Source organism: Bombina bombina, chromosome 5 (assembly GCF_027579735.1).
Source record: "Bombina bombina isolate aBomBom1 chromosome 5, aBomBom1.pri, whole genome shotgun sequence".
NCBI classification, from domain to species: Eukaryota; Metazoa; Chordata; class Amphibia; order Anura; family Bombinatoridae; genus Bombina; species Bombina bombina.
The window spans coordinates 293706186-293726833 of NC_069503.1; the positions used below are offsets into that span (position 1 = coordinate 293706186).

General features: G+C 42.3%; 1 protein-coding gene across 1 annotated transcript in view; it reads left to right on the plus strand.

The window, feature by feature from the left end:
* The window catches only part of VPS50 (VPS50 subunit of EARP/GARPII complex), a 994344-nt gene that overhangs the window by 230236 nt on the left and 743460 nt on the right, over positions 1–20648 (plus strand). Inside the window, exons 7-8 of the mRNA XM_053714049.1 lie at positions 6701–6818; positions 6903–6938. Coding sequence (XP_053570024.1) covers positions 6701–6818; positions 6903–6938 — 154 coding nt within the window. The remainder of the gene's footprint in view (positions 1–6700; positions 6819–6902; positions 6939–20648) is intronic.

A 20648-nucleotide genomic window follows, 5' to 3' on the forward strand; every position in this document is an offset into this window, starting at 1 on the left:
TTATGTGATAATGACAATGATGCCCAAGATGATTCCTCAAGTGAGGGGAGTAAGCATGGTACTGCATCATTCCCTCCTTCGTCTACACGAGTCTTGCCCACTCAGGAGGCCCCTAGTACATCTAGCGCGCCAATACTCCTTACTATGCAACAATTAACGGCTGTAATGGATAATTCTGTCAAAAACATTTTAGCCAAAATGAACCCTTGTCAGCGTAAGCGTGGCTGCTCTGTTTTAGTTACTGAAGAGCATGACGACGCTGATATTAATATCTCTGAAGGGCCCCTAACCCAATCTGAGGGGGCCAGGGAGGTTTTGTCTGAGGGAGAAATTACTGATTTAGGGAACATTTCTCAGCAGGCTGAATCTGATGTGATTACATTTAAATTTAAATTGGAACATCTCCGCATTTTGCTTAAGGAGGTATTATCCACTCTGGATGATTGTGAAAATTTAGTCATCCCAGAGAAACTATGTAAAATGGACAAGTTCCTAGAGGTGCCGGGGCTCCCAGAAGCTTTTCCTATACCCAAGCGGGTGGCGGACATTGTTAATAAAGAATGGGAAAGGCCCGGTATTCCTTTCGTCCCTCCCCCCATATTTAAAAAATTGTTTCCTATGGTCGACCCCAGAAAGGACTTATGGCAGTCAGTCCCCAAGGTCGAGGGAGCGGTTTCTACTTTAAACAAACGCACCACTATTCCCATAGAGGATAGTTGTGCTTTCAAAGATCCTATGGATAAGAAATTAGAAGGTTTGCTTAAAAAGATGTTTGTTCAGCAGGGTTACCTTCTACAACCCATTTCATGCATTGTCCCTGTCACTACTGCCGCATATTTCTGGTTTGATGAACTGCTTAAGGTGCTCGATAGTGACTCTCCTCCTTATGAGGAGATTATGGACAGAATCAATGCTCTCAAATTGGCTAATTCTTTCACTCTAGACGCCTCTTTGCAATTGGCTAAGTTAGCGGCTAAGAACTCTGGGTTTGCTATTGTGGCGCGCAGAGCGCTTTGGTTGAAATCTTGGTCGGCTGATGCGTCTTCCAAGAACAAGCTACTAAACATTCCTTTCAAGGGGAAAACGTTGTTTGGTCCTGACTTGAAAGAGATTATCTCTGATATCACTGGGGGTAAGGGCCACGCCCTTCCTCAGGATCGGCCTTTCAAGGCAAAAAATAGACCTAATTTTCGTCCCTTTCGTAAAAACGGACCAGCCCAAGGTGCTACGTCCTCTAAGCAAGAGGGTAATACTGCTCAGGCCAAGCCAGCTTGGAGACCAATGCAAGGCTGGAACAAGGGAAAGCAGGCCAAGAAACCTGCCACTGCTACCAAGACAGCATGAAATATTGGCCCCCGATCCGGGACCGGATCTGGTGGGGGGCAGACTCTCTCTCTTCGCTCAGGCTTGGGCAAGAGATGTTCTGGATCCTTGGGCGCTAGAAATAGTCTCCCAGGGTTATCTTCTGGAATTCAAGGGACTTCCCCCAAGGGGGAGGTTCCACAGGTCGCAGTTGTCTTCAGACCACATAAAAAGACAGGCGTTCTTACATTGTGTAGAAGACCTGTTAAAAATGGGAGTGATTCATCCTGTTCCATTAAGAGAACAAGGGATGGGGTTCTACTCCAATCTGTTCATAGTTCCCAAAAAAGAGGGAACGTTCAGACCAATCCTAGATCTCAAGATCTTAAACAAATTTCTCAAGGTCCCATCGTTCAAGATGGAAACCATTCGAACTATCCTTCCTTCCATCCAGGAAGGTCAATTCATGACCACGGTGGATTTAAAGGATGCGTATCTACATATTCCTATCCACAAGGAACATCATCGGTTCCTAAGGTTTGCATTTCTGGACAAACATTACCAGTTCGTGGCGCTTCCTTTCGGATTAGCCACTGCTCCAAGGATTTTCACAAAGGTACTAGGGTCCCTTCTAGCGGTGCTAAGACCAAGGGGCATTGCAGTAGTACCTTACCTGGACGACATTTTGATTCAAGCGTCGTCCCTTCCTCAAGCAAAGGCTCACACGGACATTGTCCTGGCCTTTCTCAGATCTCACGGCTGGAAAGTGAACGTGGAAAAGAGTTCTCTATCCCCGTCAACAAGGGTTCCCTTCTTGGGAACAATTATAGACTCCTTACAAATGAGGATCTTTCTAACAGAAGCCAGAAAAACAAAGCTTCTGGACTCTTGTCGGATACTTCATTCCGTTCCTCTTCCTTCCATAGCTCAGTGCATGGAAGTGATCGGGTTGATGGTGGCGGCGATGGACATAGTTCCTTTTGCGCGCATTCATCTAAGACCATTACAACTGTGCATGCTCAGTCAGTGGAATGGGGACTATACAGACTTGTCTCCGAAGATACAAGTAAATCAGAGGACCAGAGACTCACTCCGTTGGTGGCTGTCCCTGGACAATCTGTCTCAAGGGATGATGTTCCACAGACCAGAGTGGGTCATTGTCACGACCGACGCCAGTCTGATAGGCTGGGGCGCGGTCTGGGGATCCCTGAAAGCTCAGGGTCTTTGGTCTCGGGAAGAATCTCTTCTACCGATAAATATTCTGGAACTGAGAGCGATATTCAATGCTCTCCAGGCCTGGCCTCAGCTTGCGAGGACCAGGTTCATACGGTTTCAATCAGGCAACATGACGACTGTTGCGTACATCAACCATCAGGGGGGAACAAGGAGTTCCCTAGCGATGGAAGAAGTAACCAAAATTATTCTTTGGGCGGAGTCTCACTCCTGCCACCTGTCTGCTATCCACATCCCAGGAGTGGAAAATTGGGAAGCGGATTTTCTGAGTCGTCAGACATTGCATCCGGGGGAGTGGGAACTCCATCCGGAAATCTTTGCCCAAGTCACTCACCTGTGGGGCATTCCAGACATGGATCTGATGGCCTCTCGTCAGAACTTCAAAGTTCCTTGCTACGGGGCCAGATCCAGGGATCCCAAGGCGGCTCTAGTGGATGCACTAGTAGCACCTTGGACCTTCAATCTAGCTTATGTGTTCCCGCCATTTCCTCTCATTCCCAGGCTGATAGCCAGGATCAAGCAGGAGAGGGCGTCGGTGATCTTGATAGCTCCTGCGTGGCCACGCAGGACTTGGTATGCAGATCTGGTGAATATGTCATCGGCTCCACCTTGGAAGCTACCTTTGAGACGAGACCTTCTTGTTCAGGGTCCGTTCGAACATCCGAATCTGGTTTCACTCCAGCTGACTGCTTGGAGATTGAACGCTTGATTTTATCGAAGCGAGGATTCTCAGATTCTGTGATCGATACTCTTGTTCAGGCCAGAAAGCCTGTGACTAGAAAGATTTACCACAAAATTTGGAAAAAATATATCTGTTGGTGTGAATCTAAAGGATTCCCTTGGGACAAGGTTAAGATTCCTAGGATTCTATCCTTCCTTCAAGAAGGATTGGAAAAAGGATTATCTGCAAGTTCCCTGAAGGGACAGATTTCTGCCTTGTCGGTATTACTTCACAAAAAGCTGGCAGCTGTGCCAGATGTTCAAGCCTTTGTTCAGGCTCTGGTTAGAATCAAGCCTGTTTACAAACCTTTGACTCCTCCTTGGAGTCTCAATTTAGTTCTTTCAGTTCTTCAGGGGGTTCCGTTTGAACCCTTACATTCCGTTGATATTAAGTTATTATCTTGGAAAGTTTTGTTTTTAGTTGCGATTTCTTCTGCTAGAAGAGTCTCAGAATTATCTGCTCTGCAGTGTTCTCCTCCTTATCTGGTGTTCCATGCAGATAAGGTGGTTTTACGTACTAAACCTGGTTTTCTTCCAAAAGTTGTTTCTAACAAAAACATTAACCAGGAGATTATCGTACCTTCTCTGTGTCCAAAACCAGTTTCAAAGAAGGAACGTTTGTTGCACAATTTGGATGTTGTTCGCGCTCTAAAATTCTATTTAGATGCTACAAAGGATTTTAGACAAACATCTTCCTTGTTTGTTGTTTATTCAGGTAAAAGGAGAGGTCAAAAAGCAACTTCTACCTCTCTCTCTTTTTGGATTAAAAGCATCATCAGATTGGCTTACGAGACTGCCGGACGGCAGCCTCCCGAAAGAATCACAGCTCATTCCACTAGGGCTGTGGCTTCCACATGGGCCTTCAAGAACGAGGCTTCTGTTGATCAGATATGTAGGGCAGCGACTTGGTCTTCACTGCACACTTTTACCAAATTTTACAAGTTTGATACTTTTGCTTCTTCTGAGGCTATTTTTGGGAGAAAGGTTTTGCAAGCCGTGGTGCCTTCCATTTAGGTGACCTGATTTGCTCCCTCCCTTCATCCGTGTCCTAAAGCTTTGGTATTGGTTCCCACAAGTAAGGATGACGCCGTGGACCGGACACACCAATGTTGGAGAAAACAGAATTTATGTTTACCTGATAAATTTCTTTATACAACGGTGTGTCCGGTCCACGGCCCGCCCGGGTTTTTTTAATCAGGTCTGATATTTTATTTTCTTTAACTACAGTCACCACGGTACCATATGGTTTCTCCTATGCAAATATTCCTCCTTAACGTCGGTCGAATGACTGGGGTAGGCGGAGCCTAGGAGGGATCATGTGACCAGCTTTGCTGGGCTCTTTGCCATTTCCTGTTGGGGAAGAGAATATCCCACAAGTAAGGATGACGCCGTGGACCGGACACACCGTTGGAGAAAGAAATTTATCAGGTAAACATAAATTCTGTTTTTCACTTTAAGTCCGCACTTGTGAGAAGTGCGAACAGTTAGTAGGCTAGTACTATTTTTTCTTCCAAGTTCAGTGTACACCCTGTCCACCTTCAAAATTAAATCTGGTTATACTAACGTTGTGTGGGGGTCAATGTGATCACAAACTTCAACTGAGTAGGATCTTTAAAGATAGTGACTAACTTATCCGCTGAATAATAGGTTTGTATTCAATATGTGTCACCAATGTTACTTCACTGAGGTATGTCAGCATCCTACATATTAATCATGTGTACTCATATATGAATTATCTTATGATGGTGTAGAATAAATATTGGATTAGGGATAAAAATGTAAGGAACTAGTTTTCATTATATAAGTGGAAGATCCTATATAATTCAATTCCAATAATTTATCTGATTATGCTCACTATTTAGTCCCTGTGGCTTTTGTGTTTTAAATCTAAGGATCCCATATACTTCTTGTCTAGCTAATAACTGATCCATATTACCTCCTTGTTGTGGAGGGAGAATATGTTCAACTATAGTCCATTTTAGGCTATGGGATTTTTGTTATGAAATTGGTTAAAATGCATAATTAGGGGTGTAGTTAGTGTACCTGCTTTTGTGTTACAGACATGTTCGCGAATGCGAGATCTGACCACTCTTGAGGTCATGCCTACATATTGAAGGTTAAACAAGGAACATGTTAACAAATATACCACATAAGTTACTCTGTAATTGTAAAATTTTTTGTGTTGAAAAGTTTCTTTTGTTACCGTATTCGTGAAACCCTTTCCCAGTTGTACATGGTCACAAGCTATGCAGTTAACATTATGACATTTGTAAACCCCTTTTAACAGTAAACTAAGAAATTTGAATATCTTTATGCTTGTTTTTTAGGTTAGTAGGTGCCACTCTATTCCCTATAGTCAAGCCTCTTTTAAAGGCAAACCTACAGCCTTTACCACTGTCTCAGCTAAGTCATCCTCTGCTGTCAATAGTGAGAAATGTTTCAATATGATCTCACAGATCTGTCCATACTGCTCACTATATGTTATTAAAAAAAATAATTTTTGTTCTCTGCTCTCTATCTGTTGGTTCTTACTTTTATTCATTAACCATTTGTTTCTCTCTCGAGTCTCTTTTTCTCTAATGCCTTTAACTATTTTTCTAGGATGATTTCTTGACACTAATCTCTCTGTTAGCTTGTTTGCTTGCCTTTCAAAGACAGCTTTATCAGAACAATTTCTTAAAGTCCTTACCCCCAAGGCAGAACATACTGTGATCTGAGATGTCATTGCAGAAAATGCAGCATGTCTGCAGAAATAACAGGACACATGCAGGCATTTTTAGCACTTAAACTTTTTAGTGCTGCTCCACATTAGACAGTTCTCTTTAAACAGAGCTGTGCTCTGGTTGCACTGTGCAAGTTTTCCTTATCACAGTGCATCCAGAGCAAACTGCTGTTTCAAGTGAACAGTCTAATATGCAGTAGCACTGCAAAGAAGCAGTGCATTTATTGTTGACTTGCTCTAAGAGATTTATCCAAACCACCCCCTTGCCTTTCTCAGTCTGCAAAGCTGTTTCTTCTGAATGTAAGAAGTTCCTATGAGCATTGAATCTTTTTTATTACTACATTTCTATGTTAGACCAAGAGAAAAGGAAATTATTCAAGAGACATTTTACAATTTCTTTTTTTGTATGCAGCTAATTTTATGCATTATATTATAAATTGTTAAAAAATGGCTTTGATGTAGGAGGGCACTCACAGGACTTGTATTTAAGTAAAGAACAGTGCAATTTTATTTCCAAATTTGTTTCACATTAATTTTAAATGTTGACGTTTCGGCCCATTTGTGAGCCTTCTTCAAGACATTTATGATTATTGTAATGCAGCATGCATTACTTGCAACGGCATACAAGCCGGACTCCAAGCTGAGTAGCTGGGAGCAGCAGATACTATTTATATAATAGATAATGCTTTTCATTGATTTTTTTTTTTTAATACATTTTCTTAGACATTTAAATGCCGCAAAGGAAGGTTTTACTCAAGCGAGCCTAGGACTTCTGGCAAACCAGAGAAAAAGGCAGTTGCTGATTGGACTGCTTAAATCCTTGAGGACAATTAAAACACTGGTAACTATAAAAGTTATGTTTTAAACTTGTCATCAACATTATATATTAAAGTTTTGTAATTTTGCATTGTTTTTCTTTTATTAGCAAAGAACCGATGTTCGCCTAAGTGAAATGCTAGAGGTAAGTTTAAAGTCTTAATCTTTTGTTTTTTTATTTTTCCTCTTTGGTTTATCCATTTACAGATTCAGAACATAGCATTAAATGATAACTTTCATATAACATATTGTGAAAGAAATTCAAAATCATTCAAAATAAAAACTATCCATGTAAATAGCAGCAAAGAGCTTTTAAAGTTGCAGGAATAGAACATACAATTTTAAACAACTTTGGAATTTACTTTTATCAACTATGCTTCATTCTCTTGTTATCCTTTCTTTCATGTAATTAACAAGAGTCCATGAGCTAGTGACATATGGGATATACATTCCTACCAGGAGGGGCAAAGTTTCCCAAACCTCAAAATGCCTATAAATACACCCCCCACCACACCCACAATTCAGTTTTACAAACTTTGCCTCCTATGGAGGTGGTGAAGTAAGTTTGTGCTAGATTTCTATGTTGATATGCGCTTCTCTGCATACTGAAGCCCGGTTCCTCTCAGAGTGCAGTGAATGACAGAGAGATGTGAAGGGAGTTTTACCTATTGAATGCAATGGTAATCCTAACGGGGATCTATTTCATAGGTTCTCTGTTATCGGTCGTAGAGATTCATCTCCTACCTCCCTTTTGAGATCGACGATATACTCTTATATACCATTACCTCTGCTTATTCTCGTTTCAGTACTGGTTTGGCTATCTACTTTATGTAGATGAGTGACTTTTGGTAAGTATGTTTTTCTTTATTTAAGACACTCTTATCTATGGTTTTGCACTTTAAATGTAAACTTCTAAATATAATGTTTGTACTTATATTTGCCATGATTCAGGTTTATCAGTATATTTCCTTTCTCTTGTTAAGTGTATCCAGTCCACGGATCATCCATTACTTGTGGGATATTCTCCTTCCCAACAGGAAGTTGCAAGAGGATCACCCACAGCAGAGCTGCTATATAGCTCCTCCCCCAGCTGTCAGTAAGTAAAGCCTTAAATGCAGTGAGAGCGACTGGTATCAGGCTTATTAATAGAGATACATACTCTTATAAAAATGTAATATAAAACGTTTGCTGGCATGTTTAATCGTTTTTATATGTATTTGGTGATAAAACTTATTGGGGCTTAGTTTTTTTCCACATGGCTGGCTTGAATTTTGCCTAGTAACAGTTTCCTTAGGCTTTCCACTGTTGTAATATGAGTGGGAGGGGCCTATTTTGCCGTTTTTTTGCACAGCAAAAATTACAGACACAGACATCCAGCTTCTTCCTGCATGATCCAGGACATCTCTGGAGGGCTCAAAAGGCTTCAAAGTCGTTTTTGAGGGAGGTAAAAAGCCACAATAGGGCTGTGGCAGTTGTTGTGACTGTTTGAAAAAACGTTTTTGTCATTTATTATTCCGTTTTGGGTATTAAGGGGTTAATCATCCATTTGCAAGTGGGTGCAATGCTCTGCTAACTTGTTACATACACTGTAAAAATGTTGTTAGTGTAACTGCCTTTTTTCACTGTTATTCAAATTTTGACAATATTTGTGTTTCTTAAAGGTGCAATAACGTTTTTTATATTGCTTGTAAGCTTGTTTAAAGTGTTTTCCAAGCTTGCTAGTCTCATTGCTAGTCTGTTTAAACATGTCTGACACAGAGGAAACTACTTTTTCATTATGTTTGAAAGCCATGGTGGCGCCCCATAGGAGGGGGAACCAGGAGTTCCCTAGCGATGTTTGAAGTCTCAAAAATAATTCGCTGGGCAGAGTACCACTCTTGCCACCTGTCAGCAATCCATATCCCAGGCGTGGAGAACTGGGAGGCGGATTTTCTAAGTCGTCAGACTTTCCATCCGGGGGAGTGGGAACTCCATCCGGAGGTGTTTCCTCAATTGATTCATCGTTGGGGCAAACCAGAGTTGGATCTCATGGCGTCTCGCCAGAACGCCAAGCTTCCTTGTTACGGATCCAGGTCCAGGGACCCAGAAGCGACGCTCATAGATGCTCTAGCAGCGACTTGGTTCTTCAACCTGGCTTATGTGTTTCCACCGTTTCCTCTGCTCCCTCGACTGATTGCCAAAATCAAACAGGAGAGAGCATCAGTGATTCTGATAGCGCCTGCGTGGCCATGCAGGACTTGGTATGCAGACCTAGTGGACATGTCATCCTTTCCACCATGGACTCTGCCTCTAAGACAGGACCTTCTGATACAAGGTTTTTTCAATCATCCAAATCTAATTTCTCTGAGACTGACTGCATGGAGATTGAATGCTTGATTCTATAAAAGCGTGGCTTCTCCGAGTCAGTCATTGATACTTTAATACAGGCACGAAAGCCTGTTACCAGGAAAATCTACCACAAGATATGGAGTAAATATCTTTATTGGTGTGAATCCAAGAATTACTCATGGAGTACGGTTAGGATTCCTAGAATATTGTCCTTTCTCCAAGAGGGCTTGGACAAAGGATTATCAGCTAGTTCCTTAAAGGGACAGATTTCTGCTCTGTCTATTCCTTTGCACAAGCGTCTGGCAGAGGTTCCAGACGTCCAGGCATTTTGCCAGGCTTTGGTTAGAATTAAGCCTGTGTTTAAACCTGTTGCTCCCCCGTGGAGCTTAAACTTGGTTCTTAAGGTTCTTCAAGGAGTTCCGTTTGAACCCCTTCATTCCATTGATATTAAACTTTTATCTTGGAAAGTTCTGTTTTTGATGGCTATTTCCTCGGCTCGGAGAGTCTCTGAGCTATCTGCCTTACAATGTGATTCTCCTTATCTGATTTTTCATGCAGATAAGGTAGTTCTGCGTACCAAACCTGGGTTTTTACCTAAGGTGGTTTCTAACAAGAATATCAATCAAGAGATTGTTGTTCCATCATTGTGTCCTAATCCTTCTTCAAAGAAGGAACGTCTTTTACATAATCTGGACGTAGTCCGTGCCTTGAAGTTTTACTTACAAGCTACTAAGGATTTTCGTCAAACATCTTCCCTGTTTGTCGTTTACTCTGGACAGAGGAGAGGTCAAAAAGCTTTGGCAACCTCTCTTTCCTTTTGGCTTCGGAGCATAATACGCATAGCCTATGAGACTGCTGGACAGCAGCCCCCTGAAAGGATTACAGCTCATTCTACTAGAGCTGTGGCTTCCACCTGGGCCTTTAAAAATGAGGCCTCTGTTGAACAGATTTGCAAGGCCGCGACTTGGTCTTTGCTTAACACCTTTTCCAAATTTTCCAAATTTGATACTTTTGCTTCTTCGGAGGCTGTTTTTGGGAGAAAGGTTCTTCAGGCAGTGGTTCCTTCCACTTAATCCTGCCTTGTCCCTCCCATCATCCGTGTACTTTAGCTTTGGTATTGGTATCCCACAAGTAATGGATGATCCGTGTACTGGATACACTTAACAAGAGAAAACATAATTTATGCTTACCTGATAAATTTATTTCTCTTGTAGTGTATCCAGTCCACGGCCCGCCCTGTCCTTTTAAGGCAGGTCTAAATTTTAATTAAACTACAGTCACCACTGCACCCTATGGTTTCTCCTTTCTCTGTTTGTTTTCGGTCGAATGACTGGATATGACAGCTGGGGGAGGAGCTATATAGCAACTCTGCTGTGGGTGATCCTCTTGCAACTTCCTGTTGGGAAGGAGAATATCCCACAAGTAATGGATGATCCGTGGACTGGATACACTACAAGAGAAATAAATTTATCAGGTAAGCATAAATTATGTTTGTTTACAGACTTTCAGTTTCATTTTGGGAAATGCACATATAATAAAAATAATAAAAAAAATAATGTATTACCTGAAATTTTTCAAAATTGACTTTTTTTCCAAATTGCGGGCTGTTAGGCTCGCGGGTGCGCAAAATGCTATAATTTATTGCGTTACTTTTGGCGCAAGACTTTTTTGGCGCGAGAATTAAGTTTGTTGACATATTTTTGTCATTTCCGGCGTCTTACTTGGCGCCGAAAATTTTCACGTAGTTGCGTCATCTATGACGCTCGTGTTTGTTGCAGACGTTTTCGGCGCCAACAAATATTTTGTCAGTTGTGGGCGTCATACTTGGCGCCAGACTTTTGACATTATTTAAGTCTTCATGTATTTTTCCTTCTGGTTTCCAGAGACTTATTCTGTTTGCATTTTTTCCCATTCCTGAAACTGTCATATAAGGAAATTGATAATTTTGCTTTATATGTTCTTTTTTCTATTACATATCGCAAGATGTCCCAATCTGACCCTGTATCAGAATCTACTTCTGGAATGCTGCTGCCTGATGTTGGTTCTACCAAAGCTAAGTGCATTTGTTGTAAACTTGTGGTAACTGTTCCTCCGGCTGTAGTTTGTGTTAGTTGTCATGATAAACTTTCAAACGCAGACAATATTTCCATTAGTAATAATCCATTACCTGTTATTGTTCCTTCAACATCTAATGTTCAGGATATTCCTGTTAATGTGAGAGAATTTGTTTCTAATTCTGTTCAGAAGGCCCTGTCTGTTATACCACCTTCTAATAAACGTAAAAGGTCTTTTCAAACTTCTCATAAATTCGATGAATTTTTAAATGACCGACAGCATTCTGATTTATCTATCTCTGATGAGGATCTATCTGGTTCAGAAGATTCTGCCTCAGATATTGACACTGACAAAACTTCATATTTATTTAAAATGGAGTATATTCGTTCTTTATTAAAAGAGATGTTGATTGCATTAGATATGGAGGAGACTAGTCCTCTTGATATTAAAACCAGTAAATGTTTAAATTCGTTTTTTAAACCTCATGTAGTTATTCCAGAGGTTTTTCCAGTTCCTGATGCTATTTCAGAGGTAATTTCTAGGGAATGGAATAGTCTGGGTACTTCATTTACTCCTTCTTCAAGGTTTAAGAGACTGTACCCTTTGCCGACTGATAGATTGGAGTTTTGGGAAAAGATCCCCAAAGTTGATGGGGCTATCTCTACTCTTGCTAAGCGTACTACTATTCCTACGGCAGATAGTACTTCTTTTAAAGATCCTTTAGATAGGAAGCTTGAATCTTATCTAAGGAAGGCTTATGTTCAGGTCATCTTCTTAGGCCTGCTATTTCTTTGGCTGATGTTGCTGCAGCTTCAACATTTTGGTTGGAAACTTTAGCGCAACAAGTACCAGATCCTAATGTGTATAGCATTGTTAAGCTAATTCAACATTCTAATAATTTCATTTGTGATGCCATTTTTGATATCATTAGAATTGATGTCAGGTATATGTCTTTAGCTATTTTAGCTAGAGGAGCTTAATGGCTTAAATCTTGGAATGCGGATATGACTTCTAAGTCAACGTTGCTATCTCTATCTTTCCAAGGTAATAGATTATTTGGTTCTCAGTTGGATTCCATAATTTCAACTGTCACTGGGGGGAAGGGAGCCTTTTTTGCCTCAGGATAAAAAATCTAAGGGTAAATTTAGGGCTGCTAACCGTTTTTGTTCCTTTCGTCAGAATAAGGAACAGAAACCTCACCCTTCCCCTAAAGGAACGGTTTCCAATTGGAAGCCTTCTCCAGTCTGGAATAAATCCAAGCCTTTTAGAAAATCGAAACCAGCCCCCAAGTCCGCATGAAGGTGCGGCCCTCATTCCAGCGCAGCTGGTAGGGGGCAGACTTCGATTTTTCAAGGATGTTTGGATCAATTCAATCCAAAATCATTGGATTCAGAACATTGTTTCTCAAGGGTACAGAATAGGTTTCAAGGTAAGACCACCTGTGAGAAGCTTCTTTCTCTCACGCATTCCAGTGAACCCAGTAAATTCTCAGGCTTTCCTGAAGTGTGTTTCAGACCTGGAGTTATCCGGGGTAATTGTGCCAGTTCCATATCTGGAACGGGGTCTGGGGTTTTATGCAAATCTGTTTATTGTTCCAAAGAAAGAGAATTCTTTCAGACCAGTTCTGGATCTAAAAATTTTGAATCGTTATGTAAGAATACCAACATTCAAAATGGTGACTATAAGGACTATTGTGCCTTTTGTTCAGCAAGGGCATTATATGTCCACAATAGAATTACAGGATGCTTATCTTCATATTCCGATTAATCCAGATCATTATCAGTTCCTGAGATTCTCTTTTCTAGACAAGCATTACCAATTTGTTGCTCTTCCTTTTGGGCTAGCAACAGCTCCAAGGATTTTTTCAAAGGTTCTCGGTGCCCTACTCTCTGTAATCAAAGAGCGGGGTCTTGCGGTGTTTCCTTATTTGGACAATATCTTGGTACTTGCTCAGTCTTTACATTCTGCAGAATCTCACTCGAATCAACTAGTGTTGTTTCTTCAAAGACTTGGTTGGAGGATCAATTTACCAAAAAGTTCCTTGATTCCTCAGACAAGGGTAACCTTTTTAGGATTCCAAATAGATTCAGTATCCATGACTTTGTCTCTAACAGACAAAAAACATCTGAAATTGGTTTCAGTTGTCGGAACCTTCAGTCTCAGTCATTCCCTTCAGTAGCTATGTGCATGGAAGTTTTAGGTCTCATGACTGCAGCATCGGACGCGATCCCCTTTGCTAATTTTCACATGAGACCTCCTCAGCTTTGTATGCTGAACCAATGGTGCATGGATTATACAAAGATATCACATTTAATATCCTTAAATCCCAATATTCGACTATCTCTGACTTGGTGGTTAGATCACCACCGTTTGGTCCAGGGGGCCTCTTTTGTTTGTCCAACCTAGACTGTGATTTCAACACATGCAAGTCTTTCATTTTGGGGAGCTGTCTGTGGATCTCTGACAACGCAGGGGGTTTGGAAATCTCAAGAGGCAAGATTACCAATCAATATTTTGGAACTCCGTGCGATTCTCAGAGCTCTTCAGTTTTGGCCTCTTCTGAAGAGAGAACCGTTTATTTGTTTTCAGACAGACAATGCCACAACCGTGGCGTATGTCAGTCATCAAGGTGGGACTTACAGTCCTCAAGCTATGAAAGAAGTATCTCGGATACTTTCATGGGCGGAATCCAGCTGTTGTCTAATCTCTGCTGTCCATATCCCAGGTATAGACAATTGGGAGGCAGATTATCTCAGTCGCCAGACTTTACATCCGGGAGAGTGGTCTCTTCACCCAGATGTGTTTCTTCAGATTGTTCAGATGTGGGGGCTTCCAGAAATAGATCTGATGGCTTCTCATCTAAACAGCAAACTTCCCAGGTATCTGTCCAGGTCCAGGGATCCTCAGGCGGAAGCAGTGGATGCGTTGTCACTTCCTTGGAATTATCAACCTGCTTATATCTTTCCGCCTCTAGTTCTTCTTCCAAGAGTGATTTCCAAAATCATAATGGAGCATTCATTTGTACTGCTGGTGGCTCCAGCATGGCCACACAGGTTTTGGTATGCAGATCTTGTTCGGATGTCCAGTTGCCAACCTTGGCCACTTCCGTTAAGGTCAGACCTTCTATCTCAAGGTCCATTTTTCCATCATGATCTCAAATCATTAAATTTGAAGGTATGGAGATTGAACGTTTAGTGCTTAGTCATAGAGGTTTCTCTGACTCAGTGATTAATACTATGTTGCAGGCTCGCAAATCTGTGTCTAGAAAGATTTATTACCGAGTTTGGAAGACTTACATTTCATAGTGTTCTTCTCATAAATTCTCTTGGCATTCTTTTATTATCCCTAGAATTTTACAGTTTCTTCAGGATGGTTTGGATAAGGGTTTGTCTGCAAGTTCCTTGAAAGGACAAATCTCTGCTCTTTCTGTTCTGTTTCACAGAAAAATTGCTAATCTTTGGACAATATCTTGGTACTTGCTCAGTCTTTACATTCTGCAGAATCTCACTCGAATCAACTAGTGTTGTTTCTTCAAAGACTTGGTTGGAGGATCAATTTACCAAAAAGTTCCTTGATTCCTCAGACAAGGGTAACCTTTTTAGGATTCCAAATAGATTCAGTATCCATGACTTTGTCTCTAACAGACAAAAAACATCTGAAATTGGTTTCAGTTGTCGGAACCTTCAGTCTCAGTCATTCCCTTCAGTAGCTATGTGCATGGAAGTTTTAGGTCTCATGACTGCAGCATCGGACGCGATCCCCTTTGCTAATTTTCACATGAGACCTCCTCAGCTTTGTATGCTGAACCAATGGTGCAGGGATTATACAAAGATATCACATTTAATATCCTTAAATCCCAATATTCGACTATCTCTGACTTGGTGGTTAGATCACCACCGTTTGGTCCAGGGGGCCTCTTTTGTTTGTCCAACCTAGACTGTGATTTCAACACATGCAAGTCTTTCATTTTGGGGAGCTGTCTGTGGATCTCTGACAACGCAGGGGGTTTGGAAATCTCAAGAGGCAAGATTACCAATCAATATTTTGGAACTCCGTGCGATTCTCAGAGCTCTTCAGTTTTGGCCTCTTCTGAAGAGAGAACCGTTTATTTGTTTTCAGACAGACAATGCCACAACCGTGGCGTATGTCAGTCATCAAGGTGGGACTTACAGTCCTCAAGCTATGAAAGAAGTATCTCGGATACTTTCATGGGCGGAATCCAGCTGTTGTCTAATCTCTGCTGTCCATATCCCAGGTATAGACAATTGGGAGGCAGATTATCTCAGTCGCCAGACTTTACATCCGGGAGAGTGGTCTCTTCACCCAGATGTGTTTCTTCAGATTGTTCAGATGTGGGGGCTTCCAGAAATAGATCTGATGGCTTCTCATCTAAACAGCAAACTTCCCAGGTATCTGTCCAGGTCCAGGGATCCTCAGGCGGAAGCAGTGGATGCGTTGTCACTTCCTTGGAATTATCAACCTGCTTATATCTTTCCGCCTCTAGTTCTTCTTCCAAGAGTGATTTCCAAAATCATAATGGAGCATTCATTTGTACTGCTGGTGGCTCCAGCATGGCCACACAGGTTTTGGTATGCAGATCTTGTTCGGATGTCCAGTTGCCAACCTTGGCCACTTCCGTTAAGGTCAGACCTTCTATCTCAAGGTCCATTTTTCCATCATGATCTCAAATCATTAAATTTGAAGGTATGGAGATTGAACGTTTAGTGCTTAGTCATAGAGGTTTCTCTGACTCAGTGATTAATACTATGTTGCAGGCTCGCAAATCTGTGTCTAGAAAGATTTATTACCGAGTTTGGAAGACTTACATTTCATAGTGTTCTTCTCATAAATTCTCTTGGCATTCTTTTATTATCCCTAGAATTTTACAGTTTCTTCAGGATGGTTTGGATAAGGGTTTGTCTGCAAGTTCCTTGAAAGGACAAATCTCTGCTCTTTCTGTTCTGTTTCACAGAAAAATTGCTAATCTTCCTGACATTCATTGTTTTGTACAGGCTTTGGTTCGTATCAAGCCTGTCATTAAGCCAATTTCTCCAACATAGGTGTGTCCGGTCCACGGCGTCATCCTTACTTGTGGGATATTCTCTTCCCCAACAGGAAATGGCAAAGAGCCCAGCAAAGCTGGTCACATGATCCCTCCTAGGCTCCGCCTACCCCAGTCATTCTCTTTGCCGTTGTACAGGCAACATCTCCACGGAGATGGCTTAGAGTTTTTTAGTGTTTAACTGTAGTTTTTATTATTCAATCAAGAGTTTGTTATTTTGTAATAGTGCTGGCATGTACTATTTACTCAGAAACAGAAAAGAGATGAAGATTTCTGTTTGTATGAGGAAAATGATTTTAGCAACCGTCACTAAAATCCATGGCTGTTCCACACAGGACTGTTGAGAGCAATTAACTTCAGTTGGGGGAACAGTGAGCAGTCTCTTGCTGCTTGAGGTATGACACATTCTAACAAGACGATGTAATGCTGGAAGCTGTCATTTTCCCTATGGGATCCGGTAAGCCATGTTTATTACGATCGTAAATAAGGGCTTCACAAGGGCTTATTAAGACTGTAGACTTTTTCTGGGCTAAATCGATTCATTATTAACACATATTTAGCCTTGAGGAATCATTTTATCTGGGTATTTTGATATAATAATATCGGCAGGCACTGTTTTAGACACCTTATTCTTAGGGGCTTTCCCAAAGCATAGGCAGAGCCTCATTTTCGCGCCGGTGTGGCGCACTTGTTTTTGAGAGGCATGGCATGCAGTCGCATGTGAGAGGAGCTCTGATACTTAGAAAAGACTTTCTGAAGGCGTCATTTGGTATCGTATTCCCCTTTGGGCTTGGTTGGGTCTCAGCAAAGCAGATACCAGGGACTGTAAAGGGGTTAAAGTTCAAAACGGCTCCGGTTCCGTTATGTTAAGGGTTAAAGCTTCCAAATTTGGTGTGCAATACTTTTAAGGCTTTAAGACACTGTGGTGAAAATTTGGTGAATTTTGAACAATTCCTTCATGTTTTTTCGCAATTGCAGTAATAAAGTGTGTTCAGTTTAAAATTTAAAGTGACAGTAACGGTTTTATTTTAAAACGTTTTTTGTACTTTGTTATCAAGTTTATGCCTGTTTAACATGTCTGAACTACCAGATAGACTGTGTTCTGAATGTGGGGAAGCCAGAATTCCTATTCATTTAAATAAATGTGATTTATGTGACAATGACAATGATGCCCAAGATGATTCCTCAAGTGAAGGGAGTAAGCATGGTACTGCATCATTCCCTCCTTCGTCTACACGAGTCTTGCCCACTCAGGAGGCCCCTAGTACATCTAGCGCGCCAATACTCCTTACTATGCAACAATTAACGGCTGTAATGGATAATTCTGTCAAAAACATTTTAGCCAAAATGAACACTTATCAGCGTAAGCGCCATTGCTCTGTTTTAGATACTGAAGAGCATGACGACGCTGATAATAATATTTCTGAAGGGCCCCTAACCCAGTCTGATGGGGCCAGGGAGGTTTTGTCTGAGGGAGAAATTACTGATTCAGGGAACATTTCTCAACAAGCTGAACCTGATGTGATTGCATTTAAATTTAAGTTGGAACATCTCCGCATTCTGCTTAAGGAGGTATTATCCACTCTGGATGATTGTGACAAGTTGGTCATCCCAGAGAAACTATGTAAAATGGACAAGTTCCTAGAGGTGCCGGGGCTCCCAGAAGCTTTTCCTATACCCAAGCGGGTGGCGGACATTGTTAATAAAGAATGGGAAAGGCCCGGTATTCCTTTCGTCCCTCCCCCCATATTTAAAAAATTGTTTCCTATGGTCGACCCCAGAAAGGACTTATGGCAGACAGTCCCCAAGGTCGAGGGAGCGGTTTCCACTTTAAACAAACGCACCACTATACCCATAGAGGATAGTTGTGCTTTCAAAGATCCTATGGATAAAAAATTAGAAGGTTTGCTTAAGAAAATGTTTGTTCAGCAGGGTTACCTTCTACAACCAATTTCATGCATTGTCCCTGTCGCTACAGCCGCATGTTTCTGGTTCGATGAGCTGATAAAGGCGGTCGATAGTGATTCTCCTCCTTATGAGGAGATTATGGACAGAATCAATGCTCTCAAATTGGCTAATTCTTTCACCCTAGACGCCACTTTGCAATTGGCTAGGTTAGCGGCTAAGAATTCAGGGTTTGCTATTGTGGCGCGCAGAGCGCTTTGGTTGAAATCTTGGTCGGCTGATGCGTCTTCCAAGAACAAGCTACTTAACATTCCTTTCAAGGGGAAAACGCTGTTTGGCCCTGACTTGAAAGAGATTATCTCTGATATCACTGGGGGTAAGGGCCACGCCCTTCCTCAGGATCGGCCTTTCAAGGCAAAAAAATAAACCTAATTTTCGTCCCTTTCGTAGAAACGGACCAACCCAAAGTGCTACGTCCTCTAAGCAAGAGGGTAATACTTCTCAAGCCAAGCCAGCTTGGAGACCAATGCAAGGCTGGAACAAGGGAAAGCAGGCCAAGAAACCTGCCACTGCTACCAAGACAGCATGAAATGTTGGCCCCCGATCCGGGACCGGATCTGGTGGGGGGCAGACTCTCTCTCTTCGCTCAGGCTTGGGCAAGAGATGTTCTGGATCCTTGGGCGCTAGAAATAGTCTCCCAAGGTTATCTTCTGGAATTCAAGGGACTTCCCCCAAGGGGGAGGTTCCACAGGTCTCAGTTGTCTTCAGACCACATAAAAAGACAGGCATTCTTACATTGTGTAGAAGACCTGTTAAAAATGGGAGTGATTCATCCTGTTCCATTAAGAGAACAAGGGATGGGGTTCTACTCCAATCTGTTCATAGTTCCCAAAAAAGAGGGAACGTTCAGACCAATCTTAGATCTCAAGATCTTAAACAAGTTTCTCAAGGTTCCATCGTTCAAGATGGAAACCATTCGAACTATTCTTCCTTCCATCCAGGAAGGTCAATTCATGACCACGGTGGATTTAAAGGATGCGTATCTACATATTCCTATCCACAAGGAACATCATCGGTTCCTAAGGTTCGCATTCCTGGACAAACATTACCAGTTCGTGGCGCTTCCTTTCGGATTAGCCACTGCTCCAAGGATTTTCACAAAGGTACTAGGGTCCCTTCTAGCTGTGCTAAGACCAAGGGGCATTGCTGTAGTACCTTACTTGGACGACATTCTGATTCAAGCGTCGTCCCTTCCTCAAGCAAAGGCTCACACGGACATTGTCCTGGCCTTTCTCAGATCTCACGGATGGAAAGTGAACGTGGAAAAGAGTTCTCTATCTCCGTCAACAAGGGTTCCCTTCTTGGGAACAATAATAGACTCCTTAGAAATGAGGATTTTCCTGACAGAGGCCAGAAAAACAAAACTTCTAGACTCTTGTCGGATACTTCATTCCGTTCCTCTTCCTTCCATAGCTCAGTGCATGGAAGTGATCGGGTTGATGGTAGCGGCAATGGACATAGTTCCTTTTGCGCGCATTCATCTAAGACCATTACAACTGTGCATGCTCAGTCAGTGGAATGGGGACTATACAGACTTGTCTCCGAAGATACAAGTAAATCAGAGGACCAGAGACTCACTCCGTTGGTGGCTGTCCCTGGACAACCTGTCACAAGGGATGACATTCCGCAGACCAGAGTGGGTCATTGTCACGACCGACGCCAGTCTGATGGGCTGGGGCGCGGTCTGGGGATCCCTGAAAGCTCAGGGTCTTTGGTCTCGGGAAGAATCTCTTCTACCGATAAATATTCTGGAACTGAGAGCGATATTCAATGCTCTCAAGGCTTGGCCTCAGCTAGCGAGGGCCAAGTTCATACGGTTTCAATCAGACAACATGACAACGGTTGCGTACATCAACCATCAGGGGGGAACAAGGAGTTCCCTAGCGATGGAAGAAGTGACCAAAATCATTCTATGGGCGGAGTCTCACTCCTGCCACCTGTCTGCTATCCACATCCCAGGAGTGGAAAATTGGGAAGCGGATTTTCTGAGTCGTCAGACATTGCATCCGGGGGAGTGGGAACTCCATCCGGAAATCTTTGCCCAAGTCACTCAGCTGTGGGGCATTCCAGACATGGATCTGATTGCCTCTCGTCAGAACTTCAAAGTTCCTTGCTACGGGTCCAGATCCAGGGATCCCAAGGCGGCTCTAGTGGATGCACTAGTAGCACCTTGGACCTTCAAACTAGCTTATGTGTTCCCGCCGTTTCCTCTCATCCCCAGGCTGGTAGCCAGGATCAATCAGGAGAGGGCGTCGGTGATCTTGATAGCTCCTGCGTGGCCACGCAGGACTTGGTATGCAGATCTGGTGAATATGTCATCGGCTCCACCTTGGAAGCTACCTTTGAGACGAGACCTTCTTGTTCAGGGTCCGTTCGAACATCCGAATCTGGTTTCACTCCAGCTGACTGCTTGGAGATTGAACGCTTGATCTTATCGAAGCGAGG